A 19,282-nucleotide genomic window follows, 5' to 3' on the forward strand; every position below is an offset into this window, starting at 1 on the left:
CTAGCTATGATATTTTGATGTGCTAAATTGCAACCAGGATTGCTTAACGTTATTATTTAATAACAAGTTAAAGTCACAAATTAAGAAAACTGATGCTCAATTTGGCAATTGAAAACCGATAAATCTAGTGGGAAAATAGCTAAATTAATGCCGATTATTCCGCTATTTTAGCAAAACGGAATGGAAGAACAATGTTTCTGCCTTCTTAGTTAAAAAATTTAAGAAATATAACGTTTTTATATATTACATTATATAATATTAAACTAAGCCCTTTATATTTATTTATTCAAATGCTACTTTCAATTTCATAAGTTTTTCCATTTTCAGACATGCTAGATCTAGCCTAAGATAAGCTAAGCTGCCTGCACTGAGTACTACGAACTACGTGTAATTATCGGAAGAATAAAAATATTAAAATCCAAAAGCCTCACAGTTTTATCTTGGAATAAATCTAGGTGGCAAAGCAAATAACGTTCGGCTAAACAACACTGACCCTGACTGGGCAAAATTCGTGCGTCTAACGAGGGAAGAAGGCAATAATTTCGACAGCAGCTACATAGCTCCCCAAAAAGCTGAGATTTTTTTCTGCCCACAGAAGAGGAGGAAGAACGAAAGAAACTAAGAGCTCCAACAAAACTGGAAAGAAAATCTCCCAACAGCCATAAGAAGGGCCATATATGTAGTGGAAAAGGGGCAAATAAGAGCGCCCGGCCAACATTAACATCTTCCTCGAGTCCATCAGCCAGCTGGCGGCGCTGGCCACCAGGAGCGGCATCATGCAGCTGCTCATCTCGTCCGTGTGCATGGCGCTGACCAGCGCGGTGATCGGGAATGCCTACTACCAGAAGCAGCAGTTCTACCCGGCGGTCGTCTACATTACCAAGTCGAACGCCTCCATGGGGGTGGGTAGTCCATTCCTCGCTTGTGTAGCCTTGTGTCCATACTAATCGCTCCGTTCTCCGCTCTCCTCTGCTTGCAGGTTATCTACATTCAGTTCTTTGTGATTGTCTTCATGTTTGGCAAACTGCTGCGCAAGGTAACGGAACTCCCTCCTCCAGAGTCCCGCCGACAATTGGTCACTAATCTTGATGCATCTTCCAGATCTTCTTGGGCACGCTGCGCGCCGCCGAATTCGAGCATTTGCTAGAGCGCTTTTGGTACGCCCTTACAGAGACATGCTTGGCCTTCACCGTATTCCGGGATGACTTCAATCCGCGCTTCGTGGCCCTGTTTACGGTGCTCCTATTCCTCAAATCATTCCATTGGCTGGCCGAGGAGCGTGTGGACTTTGTAAGAAATGCCAAGTCCTATGGACTCTACGGTATCTAATCCATTTGCAATCCACAGATGGAACGTTCGCCCGTGCTGGGCTGGCTGTTCCATATTCGTGTGGGCAGCCTGCTGACAATGCTAGGTATCCTCGACTACGTGTTGCTGATGCATGCCTACAATTCGACTCTGGTGCGCGGACCCACTGTCCAACTGGTCTTTGGCTTTGAGTACGCCATCCTGCTGACTGTCATCGCCAGCACCGCCATCAAGTACGTCCTGCACGCCGCCGAGATGCGCACGGACACGCCCTGGGAGAACAAGGCGGTATTTCTACTGTATACGGAGCTCGTAATTGGCCTCATTAAGGTCGTGCTTTACATTCTATTTGTGGTGATCATGGCCAAGATCTATGCTCTGCCGATGTTCGTTTTCCGGCCCATGTTCTTTACCATCCGCAACTTCCGTAAGGCCCTGAACGATGTAATTATGTCGCGGCGGGCCATTCGCAACATGAACACCCTCTATCCTGACGCCACGCCAGAGGAGCTTCGACAGTCGGACAACATCTGCATCATCTGTCGAGAGGATATGGTGAATCACTCGAAGAAGTTACCCTGCGGCCATATCTTCCACACCACCTGCCTGCGCTCGTGGTTCCAGCGCCAGCAGACCTGTCCCACTTGCCGGCTAAATATCCTCCGCACTCCGGCTGTGAATTCGACGGCAATGCCGCGGGCTGCGGAAGATATGGCACCTGCCGCCGCCGCTGCTGCTCCTGGAAATGCCGCCCCAGCGGCAGCAGGGGCCCAGCCGGGTACGCCTGCTCCGGTTGCAGTTGCCCCTGGAGTTGATGCCAACCAGGGACGTGGCAATAATCCGCAGCCACCCAGTTTTGCTGAGCTTTTTGGCGATGCCAGTAAGTAGCGAATGACTACAGAGAATCTCAAATTAATCCTTCCCCTTCATAGATGGCCTGCCCAACTTGGCTGGTCTAATGACTCCGCCACCGCCGGTCATGCCCATGCTGCCGCTCTTTATGATGCCGCCGCAGTTGGTTTACTTCACGCCGCCGCCCCTACCGCCTCCACCCATGCCACAGGACCTGACCAAGTTCACCATTGAGGAGCTGCGGGCCATGGAGGGGCACCAGCGTGAGCAGATTGAGCAGCGCCTTAAAGTGGGTTTCTCCCAACATTATCCTAGTTATAAATAAATTCATTATACAATTAATCCTTTCAGCTGCTGCGCAACATTAGCCTCATGCTGGATTCGGCGGGGATCATGATGTCGCAATACCAGAGCTTGGCAGCCAGTCTACAGCTAAATGCGGTGCCAACCACAACCGCGGCAGCAGCAGCAGCAGCAGCTCCAAGCTCAGACGTAGCACCTGGATCTTCCGCTGCTTACGACAAGCCCAGCACCTCGGCCATGGCCAGGGCCCAACTGGAGGAGGAGGCCCATCAGATAAGTCCCCCATCAGCAGGCGCAGAAAAGGTAACCATTGAGGATCTAGGCGCGGATGAGGATGATGTGCCATCCACAGCCACGGAAACAGTTAGCCTCATGAGCACTTCCGAGAACGATTTGGATGAGAACTCCTCAGAGCTGGGAGAGCTAAGGAAGCGCCGCTTGAAGTTCTTGGAGGAGCGCAACAAGTCATCCACGGCAGAGGAATAGAGAAATGAAGGAACACAGGACATCAATCCAAGCAGCAGCCTTCATCAACCATTTTCTATACTCTTCAAAAGTATATTGATTCCTCTTATGCTTGGCTGCATCCTTGGGAATATCACCACGACAATGATGACAAACGACGACTAAGAGATGCCCTCACATACTGAAGCACGAACGAAGGATCTGAAGGGGCAGGCGGCATCCAAATTCAATATGTAGCAATACGTATTGTGTAAAAACTATTTTAGAGACGGGAAACTGATGATTTGTATTTAATATTACTATATGTGTATAATTAATGTGAAATATAATTAAAAACGAAAAGAACAATGAATGGCTGCTTAGTGCTAAGTGCTATATATACGAATTATTGACGAGTAAACTAAAACTAACAGCTGATACAGAAAATAAATTAAATGACGCGCACACTACACATAGATAACAACAGTGGATCGTCGGGCAGCGCCTCCTCGGGCATGGAAGATCTGCATTTGGACGTCGCCGCATCAAATTCTCGACTCCAGCTCCCGAAACTCGCCCGGATCCGTAAACCGCACGGTCAGGATGTAGAAGAGCGTGGGAAAGGGCACCAGGCACAGGAATGCATAGTGATAGTTGAGGGAGGTGATGCCATACGCCAACAGCATCCAGTGGACACCTATTACAAAACAAGTTTTATTAGCTGTGATATCCCTCTATGAGTATCCTTGCAACTCACATATAATGACTACATTCTTGAGTTCCCACACCGAGGAGCAGACGAGCGCCTTCAGAGTTTGGTCCAGTTTAAGGGAATAATGAATGGCATTAGCCACCATTGAAATGGCCACGCTCAGATATGGAAAGGAGTAATAGATCAGGCCACAACCCAGAGCATGAATAAAGGTGAGCAGAGGCAGAAAGTAGAGGGCGGAGTAAATGGGAGCATTGCTCTTTCCGCCCACATTCATCAGTTTGCTAATCAAAGGCCGAATGAGAAACATGTTGACCAGGCACAGAAAGTAGAACACCAGGACGATAGTTTGCAGTGGATAGACCGCCTCCTGGGTGCAGTAAACCCGGGCCTCGTAGTTGGGACTGGGATTGTAGAACAAGGTGTACCAGTCGGTGAGTTTGCGCACCTCACAGGCATATAAGCGCAGCTCCCACATGGGCTCCATGAACAAGGTGGCCAGGATGGCAGACAGCGCCACCTCAATGAAGGCGCTGGCTGTCAGGATCAGCTGCTTGCGGGAGAACCTTAAATAACAAGATGTAGAAATGCTAACCCATTTAATGGCACTTGCTCACTTGCGATCCTTGGCATCCATGTCGATGAAGAAGCAGTGCATCATGAGAGGCAGCATGGTCATAAAGCCCAGGTACAACCAGGAGTACGGTGTCAGTTCGTCGCGACAAGGGGAGCAGGCGTAGCTAGCGTTTACCTAAGGAAAACCCATTAAGCCAAAAACCAGACAATTCCAGGCACCAATTCATCATACCCGCGATCCGCGCGGACAGACCCCGCAGCTGCTCCATGTATCGTTACCCAGTGGCGATCGTCCGCAGTAGGCGCCCGGACAGCGTTCCAGAGCGTCGTACATTTTCATATTTTTTTTTGTTGTTTTTTAACTTAATTTGTATTTACTATTCCATTCTGCGGAACCAGTTCGATTGCATCCCCATCCTTACTGGGTTTGACAACACTGGCAAAAAGTAGAGTTGCAAAAAATCGATGTTCACAGTCGAAAGCACCAAATGGACCACAAGAACCAGTTCAGTTCAAAACTAGTTCGCCTGAACTGCAGAACCCTAGGAAATAATTTAATTTAATAATTTTAACTATAATTGCCACAGCAAACAAGCAGCAAATAAAATACAAACAAGCAGGCCGTATAAGGCCGAAAGTCACAGTCTGCTGCATGGTCGCGAAAAATCGGAAAGAACCAACGCAGACGCCATTTTGTCTATATTGGCCGGCCCAGAAACGAAAAATTCGCAAAATAATAGTTTTCGGTTTAGTTTACAGTGCGAAGTAGTGGCAGATTTCTCTGCTGTCTGTTTTGCTTCAGCAGCTTCAGCAGGAAGAGATCATTTTCGGGGAAATAGTTGGAAATGGTGAGTTGTGTTCGATATTCGCAAAAGAAAAAAAATAATAAAATATATGCTGTGTCGGTGAGCGTGCGCCCGTGTGCGTGTGTGTGAGTGCGAGTGAGTGTGAAAAACAGAAGAGCAACGACGACGGAACGGAAAAATAATAAAAAGCCGCACTGGCACCCGTCCTTGAGTGACTTCCGTTAGCTCTCTCCCACAACTCCCAAGTGAAGTGATAGATAGAAAGTGAGAGAGGCCCCGTGCCCCCGCCGCTACCGCCACACCCGGCCCTTAGGGGCTGGGGAGATGATTCTTCATCTTCAGTCTTTTTTTTTCGCATTGTATCGTCGCTCTGTGCCAGAAACACAAACACCGACAAACGGACTTGTGAAATCTTTATGCGTAGTTATTTTCTCCACCCTTTCTTCGCACACCCCTTCGTTCTCACCCCGCCGGCGCTGCCACTGCTCCACCCACCGACCGACATTCCGTTTAAAAGGATGTTGCCGGGCGGACAGGAGAAAGAGAGAGAGAAAGGAAGCGGTGCCAGCGAACAGAGACGAGAGCGACGTGATGTAATTTTCGGTGCAAAAATGTTCTTTGTTTGCCCAAAAAAATAATAATAAATAAATAAGAATGAAGAGAGCAACAGCAGCGTAAAACAAAAACAACATTAAATTAAATTCACACACTTGCCATAGCTGTGGGTTTGCATGCGTGCGTGTGTGTTTGTAGAAAGAGAGTAAGCTGGAGCGGATGAGGGAGCGGGAGCGTAATTTGTGTGCTTTTGGAGCATTATTTGGCGCTTGCTGCCCCCCGTCTATTAAATAATATTGATTTTTCATATTCCAACCCAGAACAGAACTCTCTCTCTCCCATACACATACTCGCGCTCACTCACACAACGACCTGTGCCGTTGTGCATGTTGGTGCGTGCTCGTCCGTTGATGTGTGTGTGCCTTTTTCGGTCTCCCTTGTACGCCTGTATTTATTTGCTTCTTTGCTTCTTTCACTTCGTTGCAGTTTATAGATTTTTGCAAACTGTGGCCGCTCACCAGGAATATGTAAACGCAACGCAGCGCGCCGTTCTTATTGGAAAAAGGACAATAAGCTAGTGAGTTCCAGACGCAGAGATTCAAGGAGATAGACAAAAAGAGAGAGAGAGAGAGCCGGGAGTCGCCGACCAACAGTGCCTCAAAAACCACAACAGCAACAACAACTGGCAACTCCCAAATCTCTCCCAAGGGACACGGATCGTGGGACTGGGACACTTCACAACTGCCATACATCCAAGACGAATCACAACAACCAAGCCAAAAAGAAAACGCCGCCCAGTGCAGACTGCAGTAGGATTATTAAGACACCTAAAACTATCGCTCCAGCACCTCCATTTCCCTACTTCCGTTGCTTTTTGCTATTCGGAGCGCCGCAAAGACGACGACGCAGTTAAAGAGGAGCCGACGCCAACGCTGCCGCCGCAACAATGACGTTCGACACGCGCAGGCAAACCACCGGACAGCCGGGCACCACCACCAGCAGCACTGCAGCAACCACCACAACGAGTCCGGCACAGACCACGGGAACAGGTGCAGGAACGGGTACGGGCACAGTCACAACATCGAGTCAGCCAGGCGGAGGAGGAGGCAATGGTAGCGGCACTGGCAATGGCGGCCTGGACAGTAGCAGTCAGGAGCAACAGACACCGCCGCAAAATACGAGCCAGAGCTCGGATGCCAGTTCGGATGTGACAGCCTCGTCCTCGGCGAGCAGCGTGGACAGCACCGTCACACTAGTGTAAGTGGCCACGCCAACAAAAAGATCCCCATTCCCCGATCCATGTTAGCATGACGGCTCCCAATTAGCGGAGGTTTAGTGCGTAGTTTATTGCACTTAATTAGCCAGGGCAGGCAGGCAGCTGTTTGTCGATAACTTTTCGGGGTGTGTGAACTGCTGCTAGTGGTAGCACCACCCCAAAGCGCCCAGTACACCCTTCCACCTCCAACCGAATGAACCCCAACCTCAGACATCGAGTGTTTACTTTTGCGCAGTTCCCTCTTCCACTTGCATTCTTTGTTTGACCAGGGCTGGTTCCACAACTACCACTACCTACCACCCGTAATAAATTCATTAAAATATGCTTTGGGCAGCGGCAGCAGCTGATTTTGGCCAAGTTAATTTGAGAGGTGTCGTCACTCGGAGTTCAGCGGAACCCACTAAATTCCATTACAAACACCTCTGGTTTACGTGTGTGTCCGTCCGTGTGCAGAAACGTGATAATGCCCAACAATGAGGCAATAAAACCTTATCTTCTTGATGCACAAATGTACATCCATACATTAGCCAGAATGAATTTACCACAAACAATTATACTAATATATTTACGCGACACGGCTATTAATGTCTCATTTGAAATACACATGCAGGGCTTTATCTTATCTTGGCCTGTCCTGCCTGTCCATCGTGATTAGCTGACACTAAAGACCCGATCTTTTGATTCCGTTTCGCTTTGCATAGACTCAAAAATGGGTAGTTCTTGTTATGTTACAATGGGTATTTTTATTTATTTTACATAATCTAATTTTTATTTTGGCTCAATATATTTCCCCCTTGCAGGCCCCCTGAGAAACTGATTTCCTCATTCCCCACCACGAAACTAAGATCGCTAACCCAGAAGATATCCAATCCGCGGTGGGTGGTGCCCGTGCTGCCGGAACAGGAACTGGAGGTGCTTCTCAATGCAGCTATTGAGCTGACCCAAGCCGGCAAGTTTATACAAAACTCCGTATACAACCTACGTGCTAATTGATTGAAGTAACTTTTTCAGGTGTGGATCATGACTGCGAGCCTTGCATGGAGTTTTACCGCAATGGACTGAGTACATCGTTTGCCAAGATCCTCACCGACGAGGCGGTGAACTCGTGGAAGTATAACATCCACCACTGCATCCTCGTGTCTTGTGGCAAGCTGCTCAACCTGATAGCAATACACATGCAACGCGACAATCCCTATCTGCTGGACCTGCTGGCCATTGTCTTTGATCCGGAAAACAAGTTCAACACGTTTAATGCGGCCCGCCAGCCGGAGTGCTTCGCTACGCCGGATTGCATTTGGGGACCATTGGATAGCAACAAGATGTACGCCCGGCCGCCACCGGAGCCAAAGAATGCTAGAGGCTGGCTGGTAGATCTCATCAATCGTTTCGGTCAGCTTGGTGGCTTTGACAATTTGCTGGAGCGATTTAACAGTGGTCTGGAGCTGCTGAAGCGCAATCAAAACAAGTCCTCCGGCACCGCCAAGAGTCTGGAAAGCTGCGGTGATGGTACTGGTCAGGATAACCGCCTCACCCTGGCGCTCATCCACAGCCTGCTCCGACCGTTTGGTCAGTGCTATGAGCTGCTGACTCCGGCCACCATCTCCAAGTACTTTATGCCCATCTGGAACGTGGTGCTAGATCTGCTGGACAGCTTCACCGATGAGGAGCTGAAGCGCGAGGTGAAGCCGGAGGGCCGAAATGACTACATCAACGGCATTGTGAAGTCGGCCCGTTTTCTGGCCAGCCGTCTGACTGGTCAGGAGGAGTTAATACGCGACCTGGAAATGTTCCGATTGAAGATGATCCTTCGCCTGCTGCAGGTGTCCAGCTTTAATGGAAAGATGAACGCCCTCAACGAGATCAATAAGGTGCTGTCTTCGGTGGCCTATTACTCACATCGATCCCAGCCCCTACCCCACTGCATGCCCGAGGACGAGATGGACTGGCTGACGGCAGAGCGGATGGCGCAGTGGATAAAGTCATCAGATGTTTTGGGCATCGTACTCAAGGACTCGCTGCACCAGCCGCAGTACGTGGAGAAGCTTGAGAAGATCATACGCTTTCTGATCAAGGAGCAGGCGCTGACACTGGACGATCTGGATGCCGTTTGGAGAGCCCAGGCCGGAAAGCATGAGGCAATTGTGAAGAACGTGCACGACCTGCTGGCCAAGTTGGCCTGGGACTTTACTCCTGAGCAGTTGGACCATCTCTTCGAGGCGTTCCAGGTAAGCTTTCAATTACTTAAATCCCCTTTTAGCTTTTCACCAATCTATATTTTAACTGTTTTCCAGGCCAGCATGACAACGGCCAATAAAAGACAGCGGGAAAGGCTCCTGGAGCTCATTCGTAGGCTGGCTGAGGATGACAAGAATGGCGTAATGGCCCAAAAGGTGCTAAAGCTGTTCTGGACCCTGGCTCACAGCCAGGAGGTGCCGCCAGAGGTGCTTGACCAGGCACTCGGCGCCCACGTCAAGATCTTGGACTACAGCTGCTCGCAGGAGCGGGATGCTCAGAAGACTATTTGGCTGGACAAGTGTGTAGGCGAACTGAAGTCAGGCGAAGGATGGGTACTGCCTGCCCTGCGACTCATTCGGGATATCTGCTGTCTCTATGATACAACGCCGAACCATGCGCCACGTACCCAAACAGGCACAAATCGACAGCAGGTGATAGAGCGGCTGCAAAATGACTACTCACTTGTCATACTGGTCACCAATAGCCTAACGGCTTACATGGAAAAGGTGCGCCAAATGGTGGCCGACACACCGGGCCTGGAGGCAGCGACCATCCTGATTGACGGAAGGTTCCCGCATCAGGCGCAAATTGCTGAGCGACTGGAGTTCCTGAAGTTCCTCCTGAAGGATGGTCAACTATGGCTGTGCGCCGATCAAGCCAAACAAATCTGGCACTGTCTGGCGGTGAGCGCTGTCTTTCCGGCTGATCGCGAGGAGTGCTTCCGCTGGTTCGGGAAGCTGATGGGCGAGGAGCCCGATCTGGACCCCGGCATCAACAAGGACTTCTTCGAGAACAATATCCTGCAGCTGGATCCGCACCTGCTCACCGAGAGCGGCATCAAGTGCTTTGAGCGCTTCTTCAAGGCGGTCAACTCTAAGGAGGATAAGCTAAAGGCGATCCACAGGGGGTACATTCTGGACAACGAAGACCTGATCGGTAAGGACTACCTGTGGCGAGTGATCACAACCGGGGGCGAAGAGATCGCCAGCAAGGCCATCGATCTGCTGAAGGAGGTGTCCACCGCTCTGGGGCCACGGCTGCAAGAGAACATTGGAGAGTTTCATGAGATGTTCATCGGTGAGTGCTGCGCGCGCCTTCGAACGCACTATGGCAATATCGTCATCCTTGGCAAAACGCAGCTGCAGGAAGAGCTGGAGGCACCTGATCAGTCGGACAATGCCAACGACGAGTCTAAGGACTCGAAAATGCGCTTCATCGAGGCGGAGAAAATGTGCCGCATCCTCAAGGTGCTGCAGGAGTACGTAAAGGAATGCGACCGCTCATTTAGCGGCGACCGCGTCCACCTGCCCCTGAGCCGGGTAACGCGTGGCAAGAACACGAGCCTCTACATCCGGTTCCAGAACCCGGGACGGCCCATTGACGATTTGGAGATCGTGACGCACAGTAACGAGACTATGGCAGCCTTTAAACGCAGTCTTCTCAAGCGGATCAAGGGCACCTCCACGACCAATATTAAGGTGGATCTCTTCTACACGAATGGCGAAATGATTGAAGTCTCTGACGAGATTAACCCGCTCTACCAGTACACCATTCGCGACAAAATGATCCTCACGGCCAAGCTGACGCCCGTTGGCACTGGCCTCGCCAGCAGTCCCGACTCCTCGAGCGACTCGAGCACCGGTTCTCCACCGCGTCCCTGCCCCGACATGCAGCGCGTTGAGTCCGAGAGCACGCTGCCCGGCGTCATCATATCGCAGAACTACCAGTACACCGAGTTCTTTCTGAAGCTGTACCAGCTGGGCAGCGACCTGGAACACGGCCGTCTGCGCGAGAGTGCGAAGATTTTGCTGCACCTGCTCCCCTGCGACCGCCAGACGATGCGCCAGCTGCAATTGATGTGCAAAGTACCCAAGGCGGCGATAACAGTTGCGGGAGCACCCAAGGAGGACGGAGAAAAACTGAACTCAATTGAGCAACCGGCAGCCAGTGAGGCTGAGGAGGAGAATAGCTGCACGCCCGAACAGATGTTTCTGCACCCGACGCCCGCCCAAGTGCTATACAATTTGAGTGTGCTGCACGGACTGCTGATACCCGCCTTGGAGCCACTTGGTGAACCGGCTCTGCAGGTGCAGTCGGCCTGGATGCATTCGGGCTGCGCGCACTTTGTGCTGGAGCTGCTCACAAAGAATAATTTCCTTCCAAACGCCGATATGCATACGAAGCGCGCATCCTTTCAGTGCGTGCTGAGGCTGGCCAAATTGTTCCTCTACATTGTGGGCAGTGTGCTGTCGCGCGTTGGTGACGAACCGCTGATATGTGACCTGGATAACGGAGCCCGCTCCCAGGTGGACATCCTGAAGCAGAACTTTTCGACGATGCCGAACAGTTCACAGGGCACGCTGCGTGCAATTTCCGCCAAACTGGCCGTGATACTTGCTCGTGAGATGCTTTCTGCCACCCAGGAGGGCGACCGCTGCCGCACCCTTTTCAGCTCGATGTTGCAGTGGTCTTGCCCGGACATCTCCACCATCAAGGCGGTGGTGCAGCTGGCCTGGGCCTCGTCCTGCGGAAACCTGCAGGCCCTGGGTAGCAGCAGCAGCAGCAGCGGCGACGGCTTTGAGGACGATGTGATTGTGCCGGACGGCCAGGACTTTAGCATGTGCAAGGAGGCGCTCGAGGTGCTGACCATCTCATTCATCCTGAATCCTAGTGCCAATGAGGCGTTAAGCAGCGATGCCAACTGGCCCAAGTTCATCACCTCCATTGTGCTAAAGAACCCGTATCGCCATGTGCGGCAGGTGGCGTCGGAGCAGCTGTTCTTGGCGTCCACCTACTGCGCCGGCGATCGACGTCCGTTCGTCTACATGGTCAACCTTTTGGTGGGTGCCCTAAAGACGCTGGTTCCCCAGTACGAGGCCACTTGCTCTGAGTTCTTCTCGGTCCTTTGCCGCACGCTGTCCTACGGATGCATCTACAACTGGCCGCTCCAGATTGGCGAGGGGCTGCTGGGCGATGAGATCAAGTGGCTGCAGCGTATTCGGGAAAATGTCCGCGCCACCGGAGACACTCAGGTGCACGAGGAGCTCCTCGAGGGCCACCTCTGCTTGGCCAAGGAGCTGATGTTCTTTCTCGTACCCGACTCAAAGGCCCAGTTCAACGAGCTCATCCACGAGCTGATCGACGACTTCCTCTTCACGGCCTCGCGCGAGTTCCTGCATTTAAGGCGGCAAGGCAGCCTCCGGCAGGACACTGTCCCGCCGCCAGTCTGCCGCAGTCCGCACACCATTGCCGCTGCCTGCGATCTCCTCATTGCCCTGTGCCAGCTGTGTGTTCCTAATATGAAGCTACTCACCAATACACTAATCGACTTTGTCTGCACGGGTGAGTTTAAAATCCAGATAAAAATCATCTGTTTTTTCCATACATGTTCGCTAATAATTTGTATACATTTTCCAAATTTGTAGACACAGATCCGTTGCGGGAATGGGATTACTTGCCACCCGTTGGAGCCAGGCCAATTAAAGGTTTCTGTGGCCTGAAAAACGCCGGGGCCACCTGCTATATGAACTCGGTGCTGCAGCAACTGTACATGGTGCCGGCGGTCCGGGTTGGTATTCTGCGTGCTCATGGTGCCGCCACCACCGATGGCGAGGATTTCAGCGGCGACTCGGATTTGACGGGCGGTGGCGGTCTGGGACCAGCGGCCCTCTTCTCCGGACCCGCCTCTGCCCTAGTCTCCTTCTCCTCGTCGTCTTCGGGTGCGGGATCCGACGATGGGTCGCAGGATGTGCGCAAGAACTACCATGTGGTGATCCTGAAGCATGTCCAGGCCATTTTTGCCCACCTGGGTCACAGTGCTCTTCAGTTCTATGTACCGCGGGGTCTCTGGACACATTTCAAGTGAGTCATGCCATAGAGCTTAGCATTTATGTGAAACTTAACCTCCACTCTGCAGGCTGCAAGGTGAGCCGGTGAATCTACGCGAGCAACAGGATGCCGTGGAGTTCTTTATGTCACTGTTCGAGAGCCTCGACGAGGGTCTGAAAGCGCTGGGTCAGCCGCAGCTGATGAACGCCACGCTGGGCGGCTCCTTCAGCGATCAGAAGATCTGCCAAGAGTGCCCCCATCGCTACTCCAAAGAGGAACCATTTAGTGTATTTAGTGTCGATATTAGGAATCATAGCTCATTAACCGAATCTCTGGAGCAGTATGTCAAGGGGGAGCTGCTCGAGGGAGCCGATGCCTACCATTGTGATAAATGTGATAAAAAAGTAATGTATTCCTTACTATCTTACCTTTCAGCCTCATCTTACCTAATCTTCTTTTGCTTGGAATCCCACAGGTAGTTACCGTTAAGCGGCTCTGCGTGAAGAAGCTGCCGCCCGTGTTAGCCATACAACTGAAGCGCTTCGAATACGACTACGAGCGCGTCTGTGCGATTAAATTTAATGATTATTTTGAATTTCCTCGTATCCTGGATATGGAGCCCTATACTGGTGAGTTCTCCGTAACCTTATCAACATTCTAGAACTAAAATTTAATCTTCTTTTGTGTCCAGTGTCTGGCCTAGCCAAGCTAGAGGGCGAGGTGGTCGAGGTGGGTGATAATTGTCAAACAAACAGCGTTGAAACAACCAAGTACGAACTGACCGGCATTGTGGTGCACAGTGGGCAGGCCTCCGGGGGTCATTACTTCAGCTACATACTCTCCAAGTGAGTCCAAGGCTACCAAATATTATATCCATTTGATTGTACATGGTTTTCCATCGCAGAAATCCTGCTAACGGCAAGTGTCAGTGGTACAAGTTTGACGACGGCGAGGTCACCGAATGCAAGATGCACGAGGACGAGGAAATGAAGGCCCAGTGCTTTGGCGGCGACTACATGGGCGAGATCTACGACAACAACCTGAAACGGATGCAGTATCGTCGTCAGAAGCGTTGGTGGAACGCCTACATGCTGTTCTACACCCGCTGTGACCAGACGCCAGTGCAGTACGAGCCCAGTGTGGAGCAGTTGTCGCTCACCGAGAGTCGCAACATGGTCCTGCCTCTGCCCAAGCCCATTGAGCGCAGCGTGCGGTGAGTTGGAGGAGGAACTATCGTTATTTGTTTTCGTCATTTAAATACATTAATTACCTTTCTCAGGCACCAAAACATTCGGTTTCTGCATTCGCGTAGCATTTTCTCTGTAGAGTTCTTCAACTTTATCAAGAAGCTGGTCAGCTGCAATATCCCCTCTGCACGGAGCGATAAGATTGTGAGTTTTTTTGTGCATCGGAGCACACATTTTATTATCGAATATTTCTCTTTCCTTTAGACACCTGCCGCAGAGGAGCTATCGTTGCTGGGTGTGCAGTTAGCATCGCAGTTCCTCTTCCACACTGGTTTCCGTACGAAGAAGTCGCTACGCGGCCCTGTCATCGAATGGTTAGTTGATATAGGCGCTTTAAGTTTATAATTTATTCATTAATAACTCTTTCTTTACAGGTACGACACGCTCTCACATCACATACGTTCCTCGGCGCTGGTGCGCAAGTGGTTTGCAAACAATGCGCTCCTTTCGCCGCCATCACGCCTAGGCGAGTACATCCTAATGGCTCCATCGCCAGAGGTGCGCACTGTATTCGTTAAGCTGGTGGTCTTCTTCTGTCATTTCGCCATCAACGATGAACCCTTAGCCGGCTACGACGGCGCCAATTTGTGTGAGCAGGTGCTTATCAGCGTACTCCGCCTGCTTAAATCGGAGGCAGCCGACTATGGCAAGCATCTGCCCCACTACTTTAGTCTCTTCAGCATGTACGTGGGACTGGGCACTCGCGAGAAACAACAGTTGCTAAGGGTAAGCGAGAAGAAGGAGTCCTTATTGATTCACAAACTAAAGACTTTGCTCATTTACAGCTCAACGTGCCGCTGCAGTTTATCCAAGTGGCACTGGATGACGGCCCTGGGCCTACCATCAAGTACCAGTATCCGGAGTTTAGCAAACTGCACCAGGTAGTCTCCCATCTGGTGCGCTGCAGTGACGTGAGCGAGAAGTGCCAGAGCTCCAATCAGAATGCCCGCCCGATGCCTAATCCATTCAAAGATGCCACAGTGCCGCACGAGGACCTGAAGCCTCTGTCCTCCGAATGTATGGATCTGCTCTTTACTCGCACCGGGTAAGTAAAGTTCCGAGAGCTCTGAGCTTACAGAAAAATCGTTTAAATGATCATTTATCTTATTCGTGTCCTACAGGTACATCAAGAAGGTGATCGAGGACACCAATGTGGGCGACGAGGGATTGAAGCTGCTGCAGTACTGTAGCTGGGAAAATCCGCACTTTTCGCGGGGCGTGCTCACCGAGCTGCTATGGCAATGCGGATTCGCCTACTGCCACGACATGCGCCACCACACAGACCTGTTGCTGAACATCCTGCTGATCGATGACTCATGGCAGCACCACCGTATCCACAATGCCCTCAACGGAGTGGCGGAGGAGCGTGAGGGCCTGCTGGACACGATACAGCGGGCGAAGACTCACTACCAGAAGAGGGCGTACCAGATCATTAAGTGCCTGACGCAGCTGTTCCACAAGTCGCCGATTGCCCTGCAGATGCTCAATACAAATCCGACCATCAGCCGGCAATGGAGTATTGCCGTCGAATGGCTGCAGGACGAGCTTGAGCGTCAACGGGGCATAGGCTGCCAGTACAACTCATACTCATGGTCACCGCCGGCGCAGAGCAACGACAACACCAATGGGTACATGCTGGAGCGCTCGCAGTCAGCGAAAAACACATGGACCATGGCCTATGAGCTCTGCCCTGATGAAAGCAGCGAAAAAACGGTATGTAATGCCTTGCAATTTTCGACGCAAGAGATAATTACTGATAATGCTGCTTGCCAGGATCAGGACGAGAATAACGAGTCCGATTTGGAGTCCAACCTGGAGGAGAATAAGGCGGCAGGTGCGCAAGAGGTAAGCGCTGGTGGCACGGAGCAGCCAGCGGACAACAAGACCACCACCACCAGCAGTCCGTCGACAGGCGCCTGGCCGGCTCGTGTGGATACCAATGCCATTCCCCGACTGTCACGGCAGCTTTTTGGGGCATACACATCGACCGGTAACAGTCCTGGAGGTAGTGGCGGCGTCACAGCCGCTACGACAACAACGGGCAGTGGCGCCAACAGCGAGACAGAGAGCAGTGCCCAGGAAACGGCAGGAGAGACGAGCATAAACGGACTGACGAATAGTCTGGACCAGATGGAGATAACGACCAAAAAGGTAATTGATGACGACAAGGTTTAGGACAATTATTGTCCACTGTTGAGTGTCTCCGTAGCCGAGAGGGATCCTTCGAGAGTCGCCTGCCAAGCAGTCCCCTAGGAGCAGAAACAGTACACACAATAAACACACTATATACACAAAATTCCAACTCCAATACTGTGTCTCTAAATCTCTGTCTCTTTGTCCATTTAGAAATTACTCTTGCAACTTAGGGCAGTGTTTGGAGAATATAAGTAATCGATTTTGAGCTTAACAAACTACTAAATCGAATACGGAGGAACAATAATTTCTGGCTTCGGTGTCCGAAGATCGGCCTTCCAATCTTCTTGATTTTTTCTAACTTGCTATATATATTAGGGATTGCATTAAATATTTTTTTATAATATTTATAATAATAGATTCCGACATCCCTTACATTTATATATATGATCGGTCACAAATACCTTGCGATTAGCTTTTCGGCGTTTCGTTGTTGTTTATTTCCCTTTGTTGTTATTCCCCTCCTCAAACTGTAATCACACGCGGACAGCCGGGCTTACGGAGTCGCTCCAAGGGAGGCAAATTGCCACCGGTCCTCTTCCACCACCATCAGTTGCCGACGGCGACGGAGCAGCAACTCAAGTTGAAGTACCAGCAACTGCAGACCCACAAGCAGCAGGCCCAGCAACAGCCGCAACAGCAGCAGCAACTACGCGGTGATATAAGCAAGAGTTCCTCAAGCCGCTTGATTTGATTTGCTGCCAAGTTAGTTAGAGTTGTTGTTTCATTTGAGTCCCGATCGCCCGCCCGCTCGCCTGCCTTTCTGTTTTTTTTTTTAGTTCTGTTGACAGTCCCCGGCACAAACGAGATGCACTTGTCATCATTCCCGGATCTGTAGCAGTGTTCAATTTGGTTTTTCTATTACTTTCCACTGCAATTTGCTCTGCTCACCATCATCAACATACGACACACACACACCCACGCTCACCAGCTCTCAAAACACACTAGATCAGTGGGGTCCTATATATGATCAGTGATTCAAGTGATATATATTCCAAATGTGGAATCAATTAGCTCAAGACAATAGAAATAAATAACATGTGTGTTCTCTAAAAATTTGTACGAGCAATTGGATGCGAATTTAGTTGCTACCAGAAAATCCATGATATGCATCTTATTTATTTTTGTTGTCTTTGAACCTGCGGTGCTATGGAAATATTCAGACATGTGAAAAGTAATTAAATAATTCCTAATTTTGAAAGTTTTCACTTATTGTAATTATTGTTATTGTACAAAAAGCTTAATACCCGCAATATATCATCTGTTGATTTGCTTGTAAATATACCAAGTATCATTTGAATAACCACGTCGTATATACGATCTGTTTGATGATAACACTCGAACGCAAGATTGCAATTACTGCTTACCTGGCACGCAGACGCTGACGTAGCACCCGTATAGATATTAGCAAATATTAATCGACTTGAACTAATCTGAATCCTTTTGGCATTCGCAGAAGCAACGCAGGATATTGAGAAGAAGGCTAGTGGAAAGTAAGGACGAGGAGGACACGACGGGCGAAACCACAGAGGTTAACGCGGAGGAGGTCACAGCGGCGACAACAACTGCCACAGTAACACCAACGACGGCAACATTAACACCCATTACAACGGAAACAGAGAAAAACTTAATTTAAGTCGACAGAAACAAAAACAGAAAAGAAACCACAAACAAAAGGTTCTTTGCAATAAAAAATGTAATCGCAAATTAACAAAGCAGAGAGAAGGAAAGAGAGGAGCAGCAACAACTTATGATGAACATCCATATAGCGTTAAGTGAACCAAAGCAGCCTGACAATGAGAACGGTGTGGACAACAAGAGGTGTTTTACTATGCTAGTAGTGGGGCTCCCGCCGTCGTAAACGAGACTTAATGGGTTAATATGCGATCCTGCGTAGATATTAACAAATGGAGACCATCTGGGAGCGGTACTAGAGTCATGAGTCACCAGTCAAGTTGAGGAGCAGCAGGAGAGTATGTACCAGCAAAGGTGTTTAGTAGTTATCGAACTTTATAATTACCTTAACAAGATACACAGAACAGATACACAGACAACCCACAAAACACACTTGAAACAAAGAGAAACACACTCATAAATACTAAGATGCGTTAAGTTGCACGTTTACAGTACCATATAATTGTATTTATATAGTATATAAATGATGTATTACGTATTGAAGCCGAGCAACATTAACTAATACTAACCGAAAAAAAATAAACTAAAAAAAAAAACAAATAGCAAAAAAATAAATTAAAAAAAAAGAAATCAAAACGACATGAGAACATATAGATGCAGGGGTCCCACAGAAATAGCTGGACATGTGAAATCCACTTCGATTGTGCCAAGAAATATGGACATTCTACTCGGCGCTTTTTGAATAGGTCTCAAATCTCTTGCGATTTCTGTGACACCCCTGATAGATACGATATACTAGGAAAACTAATCGAAACGAAAATCGGCTGAATGTAAGAATTAGGGCAAAAGAAACCAAATTGCATCTTCAGTACTCGGTACACTCGCCTGAAAACTGAAAATTGAAAACCGAAACTGAAACTGTTTCCATAATCATATTTGAACATCGTAAAACAAGTTAATGGGATGCTAAATCAAAACGAAAACGAAGCAAAAACATAAACAAATGCAGTATAAACTCAAGAGCAAACTGGACTAAAGCAACACGAGAGCATAAAAGAGAGAAACTTGATTATGTTTATACTAAGTATACATATATATATATATTTTTAATTGAATTAGTGTTTTGTATTAAGTGAAATTTGTTAAACATTTATTAAATTATTATGTTTTAAGTTGCTAATATAATAAAAGCGAATTGTAAGCATTCTCTCGGTTGCCGTTTTCGTTTACCACATCCGAAGTCACACTCATAAGCCGCAAAATTATGTACGAAACTCAATTTTAATTTATGTATCCATGATGATCAATTCAA

At 49.3% G+C, this 19,282-nt stretch overlaps 3 protein-coding genes across 12 annotated transcripts; 2 read left to right on the plus strand and 1 right to left on the minus strand.

Annotated features, from left to right (window-relative positions):
- The first annotated feature begins 326 nt into the window (after positions 1-326).
- Positions 327-3,280, plus strand: sip3 (septin interacting protein 3). Of its 2 annotated transcripts, XM_020955547.2 has the most exons (7): positions 327-387; positions 456-902; positions 980-1,036; positions 1,102-1,290; positions 1,348-2,188; positions 2,241-2,449; positions 2,512-3,280. In XM_020955547.2, exons 2-7 carry the CDS (start codon positions 777-779, stop codon positions 2,947-2,949), a joined length of 1,860 nt encoding a protein of 619 aa, XP_020811206.2. In that variant the 5' UTR covers positions 327-387; positions 456-776; the 3' UTR covers positions 2,950-3,280. The 2 variants fall into 2 exon arrangements, with proteins under 2 accessions (XP_020811206.2, XP_020811205.2); XM_020955546.2 differs by having other exon boundaries at positions 328-902.
- On the minus strand, positions 3,189-4,618 carry LOC110186388 (JNK1/MAPK8-associated membrane protein). The gene is made up of 4 exons (XM_020955548.2): positions 4,428-4,618; positions 4,237-4,370; positions 3,665-4,185; positions 3,189-3,604 (listed from the first exon to the last, which is right to left on the minus strand). The coding sequence occupies exons 1-4, from the start codon at positions 4,533-4,535 to the stop codon at positions 3,453-3,455; spliced, it is 915 nt and encodes a 304-aa protein (XP_020811207.2). The 5' UTR covers positions 4,536-4,618; the 3' UTR covers positions 3,189-3,452.
- Positions 4,619-4,643: 25 nt separating this feature from the next.
- Positions 4,644-19,176, plus strand: faf (ubiquitin carboxyl-terminal hydrolase-like faf). Of its 9 annotated transcripts, none has more exons than XM_086840074.1 (18): positions 4,644-5,043; positions 6,043-6,813; positions 7,633-7,781; positions 7,844-9,057; positions 9,124-12,409; positions 12,493-12,928; positions 12,984-13,299; positions 13,371-13,524; positions 13,587-13,740; positions 13,800-14,108; positions 14,175-14,286; positions 14,347-14,456; positions 14,517-14,868; positions 14,928-15,187; positions 15,264-15,855; positions 15,916-16,293; positions 16,826-17,040; positions 17,792-19,176. In XM_086840074.1, exons 2-17 carry the CDS (start codon positions 6,503-6,505, stop codon positions 17,027-17,029), a joined length of 8,337 nt encoding a protein of 2,778 aa, XP_086696200.1. In that variant the 5' UTR covers positions 4,644-5,043; positions 6,043-6,502; the 3' UTR covers positions 17,030-17,040; positions 17,792-19,176. The 9 variants fall into 9 exon arrangements, with proteins under 9 accessions (XP_086696200.1, XP_086696197.1, XP_086696202.1 ...); XM_086840071.1 differs by having other exon boundaries at positions 16,826-16,991; XM_086840076.1 differs by having other exon boundaries at positions 15,922-16,293.
- Positions 19,177-19,282: the final 106 nt, after the last annotated feature.

The sequence above is a fragment of the Drosophila serrata genome, unplaced genomic scaffold (genome assembly GCF_035046125.1).
Source record: "Drosophila serrata isolate PLE 108 unplaced genomic scaffold, ASM3504612v1 contig_382, whole genome shotgun sequence".
Lineage (NCBI taxonomy): Eukaryota > Metazoa > Arthropoda > Insecta > Diptera > Drosophilidae > Drosophila > Drosophila serrata.